At 55.6% G+C, this 11,060-nt stretch overlaps 1 protein-coding gene across 1 annotated transcript in view; it reads right to left on the bottom strand.

The window, feature by feature from the left end:
* The window catches only part of PI4KA (phosphatidylinositol 4-kinase alpha), a 140,023-nt gene that overhangs the window by 34,945 nt on the left and 94,018 nt on the right, over positions 1–11,060 (bottom strand). Inside the window, 7 exon segments of the mRNA XM_027770696.1 lie at positions 2–160; positions 5,318–5,445; positions 5,674–5,830; positions 8,192–8,284; positions 8,596–8,744; positions 9,316–9,330; positions 10,640–10,668. Coding sequence (XP_027626497.1) covers positions 2–160; positions 5,318–5,445; positions 5,674–5,830; positions 8,192–8,284; positions 8,596–8,744; positions 9,316–9,330; positions 10,640–10,668 — 730 coding nt within the window.

The raw sequence follows: 11,060 nt of genomic DNA, 5'->3' as shown, positions 1-11,060 counted from the left end.
CATCGATCCAGATGTAGTGTGGGGTCACTTCGGGGGGACAGGGCTTGGGCTGGCTGGCTTCCGACGCTGCCAGCGGGTCGGCCTCCTTAATCTCCGCAGAGAACAGGCCGAACTTCTGCTCCACCGTCATGTGCCAGGCCCCCGCCATCTCCCGCATGAACTGCAAGGACGGAACGGAATTCAGTTCCTCTGCCACAGAAGAGCTGGTCGCTGCATGCGAGTGCGTTTCAATGTGCTAGAGGGCACATGTGCTCAAGAGACAGAGACAGAGACAGAGACAGAGAGGGGAAGGTAGGAGCACCCGCAGGGGTGCGTGGTCCGACTGTAGCCCAATGCTCTCCACCCTGCGGGGCCTCCCCTGCCACCTGTCTACGGACACCAGGAGGGAGGGCAGTGGGACCCGAGCGAGGCCACAGGGAGCAAGTGAGGGGAGCAGAGGGCAGGAGGTCGGGGTGGTAAGGAGGACCGTGGTCATGGGAGCAGAGAGGGTGGGCAGACCGACAGGTCGGGGGCAGGGAGGGTCACGTGCAGCTCAGGACAGGAGCTCTCGCTTGAAGCGTGGCCCGATGGCACTGTGTGCCGTGACCTCGGTTTCACGGCTCCCTCTGACCACACGTGGAGAAGGTGGAGAGAGGCCTGGCGGAAGCTGAGAGGGCAGGGGCGACAGTTGGGGTATTGGGAAGGGGTCAGATTCTGGACACTTCTTTATGCCAGGGGGTGTGTGTACAAGGGAGAGAAAGAAAGCATTCCCCAGTGGAGCCTGGTCACTCCACAATCTTTGTTTCTCTAATTCTCCATCCTGTCAGGATTCTGGGCACAGGGACCAGCAGTTGGCATAGTGGCTATGTCGCTGGACTTCCATGTAGTTGACCCCAGTTCGAATCCTGGACCCGGTGTCTTAAACTCATGCCAGGCACGTGTGCGTGCGTGCCCAAGATCCCGAGAGGAGAATGGAGGAGAAAGGATTGCGGCATGGCCATCCCCCCTGGGGAGCGATTTCTCGCTTTCTGTCTCCCTGTCTTTCTGGTGAGTTCATGTGCCCTATAGCAAAAACCTCTCCCCTACCCCACCCCCCCACCTCCCAAAAAAGAAGAAAGGATTCTGGCCATGGGCCAACGCTCCTGGTGTTTCTAAGCCGGCAGGGCTGGGACTCAGGCCTGGCCGCCTCTGTGGGATCCAGCTTCCTCTGTGCGGCGCTGACCATGGTGCTATGGGGCTGGCTCGGTTCTGGTGTGTGTTCCAAGTAAAGAGGCCAAGCTATCAGGACTGAGGAGGGCCACGTGTGGGTGGCAAGGGTGTGGGGAGTGGACGGCGGCCACGGGGATCCCGGCTGAGCCGAGGGAAGGACTGCACTGTCATCTATGTGTCGGGGCCGGGTGACCTGTGTGGGTGGCAGTCTGGAGCTGGGTTTCAACCTGCCAACTCGGGGCTGCCGACTGGCTAAGGACACGGAGTAGGTGTGAAAGGAAGGGCCGAGGTGGGGGATGTGGGCTGGGTATGCGAGGACACCGGAGGGAAGAGGGGCCCTGCCGGGCTTGGGCAGCCCCCCTACTCCAGGGATGAAGCACTGCAGCCAAGCATCCCGTGAAGCACTGCAGCCAAGCATCCCTGGCACAGGCAGGTCCAGCCCCTCCCACCACCTGCCTGCTGGCTCACTGAGGTTTATGCTCCATTCTCCGGGCCACCTGAGGTCCCTAAGGGCCACCAGGCAATATGACAACCAGAAAGTACCTCCAGTCAGTTCTGAAAGGCCCGGGAGAACCTCTGGTAAACAAAGATGTTTAACAATCCCCAAACAAAGTCCCTAAAGACAGAACACTGGTGCTGAAGCCTGGAACAGCCCGTGCAGGGGTCTGCGTGGGTGACTTCTCAGAAACAGGTCCCTCTGGGACCAGGAAAGGGACAGCCCCGGGGTTCCAGGGAAACCGTCAGCTGGCACCAGAAGGCCTGGGCTCAGTGACGGGAGAGGGCGATACACGTCTGGCCCCACGGCGGCCTGGCACGGTGGCGGGAGGTAGACCAGTTATCAGGCACAGGGAGCCCCCGTGCCTTTCTTTACTCTGGGCCATGAATTTGAACACCCTGCCAGGGGTCGCAGCTCTTTCCCACCTTGGGGAAAAAAGGCCCCAGACTCTCCTGGGAGGCCAAGCTCCACATGGGTCCTCACGCTGAGCTGCACCCCACAAGCTGGAGCTCTCTGTCTCCTCATGAAGTGCAGGAGAGACAGCAGAGACATCAGAATACCACCTGTGCCTGCCTCTGCAGCTGAGGTTACAGAGGGATGAGTCTTGTTTTTCTTTTTTTTTTTCCATTATGGTTATACCTTCTAACTTCTCCATCAAAACCATACATTGCTTTTATAATAATTAAAAAAAAAATAGAACATAATACAAAAAGCCATAGGAGGAGCAGGTGAATTGCTCGGCCTGGACAGGTAAGGTCCTTTCTTTGTTTGTTTCCCTTTGGAGAGATTTTTGCTATAGGGCATGTGTGCTTGTCAGAAAGACAGAGAGTGAGAAATCACCCCCCAGGGGGGACGACCACGCTGCAATCCCTTCTCCATTCTCTTCTCAGGATCTTGGGCATGCACGCACACACACCCGACATGAGTTTAAGCCACCGGGTCTGGGACTTGAACTTGCAGTTGACTACATGGGAGTCCAGCGACATAGCCATTATGCCAACTGCTGGTCTCAGATTTTTGTTTTTGTTTTTGTTTTAAGAGACAGATTTTTGTTATAGGGCATGTTCATTTGCCAGAGAGGCAGGGAGCAAAAAGTCACCCCCCCCCCAAGGAGATGGTCACACCACAATCCTTTCTCCTCCCTTCTCCTCTTGGGATTTTGGGAACGCACGCACACATGCCCGGCATGAGTTTTAAGCCACCAGGTCTGGGACTCGAACCATGGTCGAGAGGTTTGACTACCCGAGAGTCCAGTAATGTAACCATTACGCCATCTGCTGGTCCCAGTATGTTGAAAGATTTCAAAGAAATGATGGAATGTATGAACGAAGACATAGAGAGTCCTGAGAGAAAATCCAAACTGAAAGAAAGAAACAAGTAGAAATCATAGGTTGGGGGCCGGCCCTGTAGTCTAGTGGTTTAAGGAGCAGAATCCCACGTGGCGGACTGTGGTTTGAATCCCAGCCCTGGTGGCTTGAAAACCACATGGGGCAAGTGTGCTTGTGTTCCTGCACTCCTTTGGGGGTGGGTGCTTCCTCCCTCTCCCTGTCTCTATCTCTGGCAAGAAGAGCACCTCTCCTCTGACAATTAAAAAAAATAATCCTTAAGGAAATTCTTTGGGCTGAAGAGAACAATGGCAAATTTGGGCCTGCAGGATCACTCAGAGAATCTGAAGAGTGTGAGAAACAGAAAACCATTTGGTCCTGCTGCAGGGGCATCTGGGAAGGCCCCGGATACAGTTCCTGGGTTGACCTGAATGCGCTGGGCACACCTTCATGGCTACCCATGATCCTGACTGGCTGGAAGACTAGGAGGGTTTGTGGCATGACAAGACCCTGCGTGGGGAAGCGTGTGTACATATTTGTTTTTCTCACTCTCTCATAAAAGAGAATGGAAAATATTTGGATAAATTTATAAATTCCTTTAGATTTTTGGTCATTGAGCACATGCGCTTGCCAGAGAGAGACGGCGAGAGCCTAAGTGAGAAATCATGCCCTGTGGGGATGCTCACGCCACAATCCCTTCTCCTCCGTTCTCCCCCTGGGGTTCTGGGCATGCATGCACATGTGCCTGACATGATTTTCAAACTGCCAGGTCCGGGACTCGGCTATGTGCTAAGTCCAGTGCCTTAACCACCATGCCACTTGCTGACCCTTAAAGTCCTTTTCTGAATTTCTTCTTTGACTTTAGAACAAAAACGACAACATACGGTAGACCACGTGTAGCCACAAAACAGGTGCGAACAGGACACGAGGGGTGGGAGGGAGAAGCGGGTAGAGACGGTGCGGGCCAGCCGCCGTCCAACAGCAGTCAGCGCTCACTGACAGCTCACAGGAGGAGCTGCCCCTGCTTGGACGCCCCCGTGCAGGTGAGGAACACTGCTCTGGGGTCGGGAGCTCTGCAGGAGGGGGCGTGACTCTCACAGGCCTTGCCCACACTCGAGATGAGTGACAGCCAGACTAAGATCCCAGAGCCCACTTTGGCTCAATGGAGAACAGTTCCAGGGGCCAGGGGTGGAGCCCAAGGTCCTAGTTGTCTTCCAGGGAGCAGGGCTGGGTGTCTCTCTGATCTGAATTCCCGTGGAAGTCCAGGGAGCAGGGCTGGGTGTCTCTCTGATCTTCATTCCCGTGGAAGCGCACCAGACCCAAACGTTTTCTTGGGATTCCAAATAGTGTCATGACTGACACAAGCACCACATGGTTATAAAATACCAGGTGAGTGTGAGGCACTGTCATTCCTGCCACCACCACCTGCCTGGAACATTCTCTCTCTTTACTCCAAATTCCAGGACCAGCAGATGGTGGAATGGTTATATCGCTGGACTCCCATGTAGTTAACCATGGTTCAAGTCCTGGACCCAGCAGTTCAAAACACACCGGGCACATGTGCATGTTCAAAACACACCGGGCATGTATGCATGCACGTCTAAAATTCTGAGAGGAAAAGGGAGTGCGGCATGGCCATCCTCTTGGGGAGTGAGTTCTAGATTTTTGTCTCTCTGGTGAGTGCATACACTCTATGCAAAAGTCTCTTTTAGAAACAAAAAACAAAACCCAATTTCCCGTAGGGAACAAGAAAAACAAAACATCCTTTCTGATCACTTATCTCGACTGATCCTAAGAAAGAGGGGGAAAAAAAAGGGTCAAATTCCCTGTAAGTAGAAGTTAATGAGAACTCTGACAGATGGAACTGTCTTAGCTGTTCATCTCATCAGCCCCGCGGTCCCTAGCTTCTTACATGTCCATCAGTCTGCTAACAGGTAATAAACTCTCCTGCCTAGCAACACTCCAGAAACAGAGATAAAGGGCCAGAGGCCGATCCCAAAGTGAGTAGGCCAAGATTGGACCTCTCAGATCCCAGGTCAAACGGCGTTCGACGGGGTCTTCCAATTGCAGTAGAGGAATGGCTCCCCCTACTGAGCTTTAGAAAAATAACAGCCTCCGCTTTCTAACCTAGACTTCCCATTCCCTGGGGCAGTTCTGTGGCCAGGCGTTGTTCACACAATGCACAGGGAGACTGAGGCTCCAGAGGGCGAGGGTCCTCCACGCTGGGTGGTGGTGGTGCCAGGGCAGCCTCTTGCCAGCCAGCTCTGGTCCCGCCCCGCCCCCCGAGCTGACGCGGACGTTGTCCTACCGGCACTTCCACGCCGTTCTTGCCGGCCAGCAGCCACTCCCAGCAGGCCAGGGCGGTCTCCATGCCATGTTCGTTGAACATCCGGAGGGGACCCCAACACAGGTGATGCAGGAGCTGCGGGTCACAATCTGCAGCCAAACACACATGGCTCAGGGGCCCCATCTGGACCCCCAGGTCAATGAGAGTCAGTACAGGTGGGGGCCGATGACGGCCTCTTATCTACTCTCCACCCCGAGGGAAGCTACAGAGATCTCTACGGGGGTGCCTGGGCTCTCGTCTGGCCACGGCTCCGACTGCTGGGATCACAGGCTGGCATCTGTGTGGACACAAGCCCGAGTTCGGGGCCGCTGCGTTACCTTTGCTGCTGATGAGCATGGCGGTCAGCTTGAACATGGCCTGCGTGTACAGCTGAGGACTGCCGTGGTCCAGCGCGGTGTTCAGGTCCTGGACCAGCATCCTGTTCAGGTCAGACACTTGGCCTGTGGCGCCTGAGAACCGAATCATTCCGTACACCTGCGGGGAGCATGCGTGTCAGCTGCCGGGCACGTAGTCCAGGCATGTGGGTGAGGCCCTAGCCGCCACCAGAGGACGTGCCTCATAGGACCGGTGGATGTCCTAAGATGACAGCCCTTGTTCGGTGACACCACTGCTAGTCACAGATTTTTTTTTTTTTAATATTGTCAGAGGGCACATGTGCTTGCCAGAGACACCGAGAAAGAGCGGGGGAAGCGAGAAAGCACCTCCCCATGTGGATGGCTACCCCTCAATCCCTTCTCTTCCATCTCTCCCTGCTTTCAGGATTTTGAGCACACATGCATGTGCGCCTGGAGTTTTTCAAGTCACTGGGTCTGGCCATGTGGGATCTAGCTGCCCCTCCAGCTTTTACCTAAAAACCTGTCTTCCAGAAATGCACTACGGTGCTCCCCATCACCGATACTCCCTGAGGGCAGGGACCTGGTCTCTGGTCTTTGTGCTCAGCACCGGGCCTGCGCTGAAACCATTCAAGGTGCCATGAACATGAGGTATATAAATAAATTGCCTTCAGCCAATTCATGACTCAGATAACATGATCAGACTCATTATTTTTAAACTTAGACATACTTTTTCCCCCCCAAGAAAGCATTGCTTTCCTATTCATAAGATTTAGTTACGAGGGAGGTCTGGGGCTAGCAGGTGGTGTGGTGGTTAAGGTGCTGGACTCCCACATGGCCGACCGAGGTTCAAGTCCTGGAGGCTTGCTTTCTTACTGTCCATCTCTTTCTCTCTGGTGAGCACACGTGCCCTACAGCAAACTAAAAAACAAATAAATAATTCTAAAAAAAAAAAAAAGAAGGAAGATCTGACTATTTCTACAAGACAAACCTATCCTTCTAAAGATGGACTTCCACCACCAGCGGGGGATTCAGAACAACGTGAATCGGAGTCTCCAAGGGAATCCCAGCAACTGTGGACGTGCAGCAGAGTGGGGTGGGCACAGGTCCCGCCTGCTGAGGCTCACAGCAGGCGGGGAGTGCCCAGGGTAGGGGCGAGCTCCCCAGGGGGACGCGACACTGCTGCACTGTCAGAGTCACCAAGGGACCTTAGAAATGATGCAGGCTGGGACAAGCAGATGGCGTGATGGTTATGTCACGGGACTCCCATGTAGTCGACTGCAGTTGGAGTCCCGGACCTGGCGACTTAAAGCTCATGCCAGGCGTCTGTGCATACGTGCCCAAAATCCCGAGAGGAGAATGGAGAAGGGAATGCGGTGTGGTCACCCCTCCTAGGGTGTCATTTCTCGCTGTCTCTCTGTGTCTCTCCAGCGAGTGCATGCATCCTACAGCAAAAGAAAAAAAAACAACTCCCCCCCCCAAAAAAAAAAACAAAGAAAGTTTTTTAGGCCAGAGAGGTGAAGCCCTGCGCAGGCCGGGATGAGCTGGTGTGCTAGCTGAAGCCCTCCGCGCGGAGTGGGAGGGTGTGGCCCTGACCCCGCTCTGCCCGTGGGACCTGGGCAAGTTACTGGATCTCAGAGCCTCAGCTGCTTCCTCCGTGAAACTGGGAAGACAGTACGTACACTCACCACGCGCCCGGAAACGCATCTCGTGCTCAACACGCTTGTGTGGGCACTGCCACTTCAAAGTAGAATGCGTCAGTGCAGCCTGTGTGTGTGTATGCACATGCGTGTGTATGTTTATGTGTGTGCGTGTTTATACACGTGTGTTTGTGTATGTGTGTTTGGGTGTGTTTATGTGTGTGTTTACATGAGGGTGTGTTTATGTGTGTGCTTATGTGTATGTATGTGTGTGTTTATGTCTCTGTGTGTTTACATGTAGGTATGTTTATGTGGGTGTGTTTGTTTATGTGTGGGTGTGTTTATGTGTGTGTTTGTGTGTGCACGTGTGTTTGTGTGTGAGCATGTGTATTTACGTGTGGGTGTGTTTATGTGTGTGCGTGTGTGTGTTTATGTGTGGCTGTGTTTACGTGTGTGTATGTGTGTTTGAGTGTGTTTATGTGTGTGCTTACATGTGGGTGTGTTTATGTGTGTGCTTATGTGTATGTATGTATGTGTTTATGTGTTTACATGTGGGTATGTTAATGTGTGTTTGTGTGTGCACGTGTGCGTGTTTGTGTGTGCATATGTGTGTGTTTACGTGTGGGTGTGTTTATGTGTGTGTATGTGTGTGCGCATGTGTGTGAAATACCCTTTTGCAGAGGTAGTAGCTGTGAGAAAAGCCCCAGACCGTGCCAGGGAGTCGCAGGGCCGCACCCTCACCCAGCCGGCCTGAAGTGAGATCGTCGAGCATCCCCAGGCCCCGTGCTCATGTCCCAGGGGAGGGAGCCCACGGCACTAAGACGGGGACACCGAAGGCTGCGGCGCGAGGGCAGGAGGCGCACCTCGCCTGCGTAGCGGTTACGCAGATTCAGGGACGCCATGAAGCTGGAGTAGTCCTTCTTCACGCAGGCCGGGCGCTCGGTCAGCTGAGTCGCCTGCGGACAGAGGATGACGGTTAGTGGAGACTGCTTCGACACACCCTCCTCTCACGTTCCCCACGGCTAAGCCTGGGCCCAGTTAAGAAGCTCAGGTCTGGGGGTTATCAAACATCTCCAAGGGGCCGGCAGGTGGGGTGGTGCTGGGGTGCTGGACTCCCACATGGTCAACTGGGGTTCGAGTCCCGGACCGGCAGCTTGCCTTCTCACTTTCCCTTTCTCTCTCTGTCTGGCAAGTAGAAAACAAGCCTATCCTGTGGCCTAGTGATTGAGGCAGCTGGGGTCCACATGGTTCGAGACTTGGCACCTACCCCGAGGGTCGTGTTCTGCTTGTTGTAGCCGGCAAAGTGAAGGATGCTCTCGGTGGCCATGGCCAGGCCCGTGTGCTGGGACAGTCCTGACACCCAGTTCTGGTGTTTATTCAGATATTCCTGAAATAGAAGCAAAGCGTGCGATTTCACTTGAAGGGCAAATGAAAACTGCACCTTAGGGTGTGGAGTGGCAGGGCTACTCTGTCGCTGGGTTTCGCCACCAAGGGCTGTCAGGGAATGAAAGCCCCTCTCTGACTGGCTACCGTTCCCCTGCAAATGAGGACAAGGTCCGATTCCCAGGGGGGCTGTCACCCGTGTGGTGGCACCGATGGGAAAGCACCTGCTTGCTGAGCTGCTGCCGGCTCTCAAGTGCTCTCAGCTGCTGGGGCAGACACTGCGGGAGGCCTGCGAGGGGCCCCGGCGTCCCTTCCTTCTATGACTGCTGCCCAGGGGTGGGTGAGACAGACAGCAGGGCGTGGGACAGGCACCCAGTGGAAGGACGGTGCTGGCGCAAAGCACACCACACACAGCTCAGAGAGCAACGGGGCCTCCTGCACCATCGGGACAACGGGCAGGGCCCCAGGAACGCCCAAGTACAAGGGGCCGGGAAGTGAGCCGAGCCTAGGCCAGGACAGGCCAGGTCGGAAAGGCCGCCTGGGCCAGGCAGAAGGTTCGGGTGAGCCGCACGGCCTCTGAGTAATACACGGAGAGCTCTGGAACCCAGTCACGGGCTCCCTACTGAGGGGAGCTGGGTAATGATCAAGTTTAGACATGGAAGCTCCCTGGCCAGACTAGCTATTAAAACTGGACTACATGTGTGGGTGGCATGGAGGACAGCTCGGGGAAGGTCGAGGCTGGAGGCAGAACAGGGTCCGAGGCTAGGCAACACATCAGCACAGGAGCGGGGCAGGGGCTCCATGGGAGTGGACTCCAGGGGAGAGGGAAGAGGAGGGCGCCAGGGGACGGCTGGTGGGGGATATTCAGGCCATTTTGAGCCTTTTCATTTTCTACCCTCTTCTTACACCAGGCCTCCCTAAGAAAATGAAAAGCCTTCTCCATCGGTCCCTTTCTGCCCACTGAGACTGTTCAGCCGTTAAGGAGGACGTTCCCTCTCTGGACCACGGCCATGGGAGCTGACACCCTCTTCCTCTATGGGAACTGAAGGACGCAGGCATTTCCCAGCCATCAATAGGAGAATTCTAGCGAAGGGGAACTTAGATAGGTACATGTCATCAAATGGCAGGCGTGCTCGGTGACAGGCCCAGCTTTGGCCAGCCCAGGCTGTGTGTCTGCCCCACAGAGGGTCCATCTCATCCTGCTAACTGCTCAGCCCTGACTGCTCAACAGCTCTGTGGAAGGAGGGATGCGCCCACACCCTAGGCACCACCCAGGGGCTTGCAGCAAGCCCTGCCAGACAGCCTCCAGGGCTCTGGGGGCCAGCTGCCTCCCCCATGCCACTCCCAGGAACATTCATGAACTGGCCTCGCCCCAGGAAGTGTGGTCAAAGGCGACTTCACGCTCCCGTGTCACCGGCTAACCCGGTTTCTTTCTTCGAGTGGAGTTCTGTTATCTCTACCCCTGCTCCTTTTTAAGAGAGGTTTTTGCCGTAGGGTGTATGTGCTCACCAGAGAGACAGAGACAGAAGGCGAGACATCTCCCCCGGGGGGGAGGATGGCCATGCTACAATCTCCTCTGCCATTCTCCTCTCGGGACTTTGGACATGCACGTACACACACCTGAGAATTAACCTGCCAGTCCGGGACTCGAACCATGGTCAACTACGTGGGAGTCCGGCGATGTAACCATGATGCCATCTGCTGGTCCCTCCCTAGCCCCTCTTAAAGGGGGCCTCTCCCCTCTATCCTGTGGCATTTCTCTGGTCTCTGGGGCAGCGGCCCACCTCCCCGTCATGCGCACTTACAATCCAGTGCTTTAGTCTGAAAGGACTGACAGGCTCCCGGACAGCCGTCTACACAGGCCGCACCCGGCCCCGGCCTCACCAGCCCACGTTGCACTCTGCACTTGGCCTCCGAGCTGCGGCCACACCTGGTGGCCTCCCACACCCACTGGCCGGGCCTGCCCCTGGGCTGCCCTGTCTGTGAGTGACAGCCACGTGTTGCCACAGACCCAGCACCTCAGCTGCTGTGAGCGGCCAGGTCCCTCCTCACACCCAGGGTCGTGCAGCGCGGCCTCTGAGGCGGCCATTGCTCCTGGGCACTGACTGACGGCCTGGTCTCTGCCGGTTCACACGAGTGCTGCTGTATTTTCAATTCCGTGTGTAAAACTGGCCAGCCTGAAGGGGCTTATGGAGATGGTCCTTGGATGCTTCTAAGAAAGTACCTATCTGGGGACCAGCAGTTAGTGTAGTGGCTACATCGCTGGACTCCCATGTAGTCGACCGTGGCTCGCGTCCTGGACCTGGTGACTTAAACTCATGCCGGGCGTGTACGTGCGTGCCCAAGGTC

This window comes from Tupaia chinensis, unplaced genomic scaffold (genome assembly GCF_000334495.1).
Source record: "Tupaia chinensis unplaced genomic scaffold, TupChi_1.0 Scaffold000024_1, whole genome shotgun sequence".
In the NCBI taxonomy this organism is placed as follows: Eukaryota; Metazoa; Chordata; class Mammalia; order Scandentia; family Tupaiidae; genus Tupaia; species Tupaia belangeri.
The sequence above is the reverse complement of the archived record's forward strand: the minus strand, read 5'-3'. Positions and strand labels throughout refer to the sequence as shown.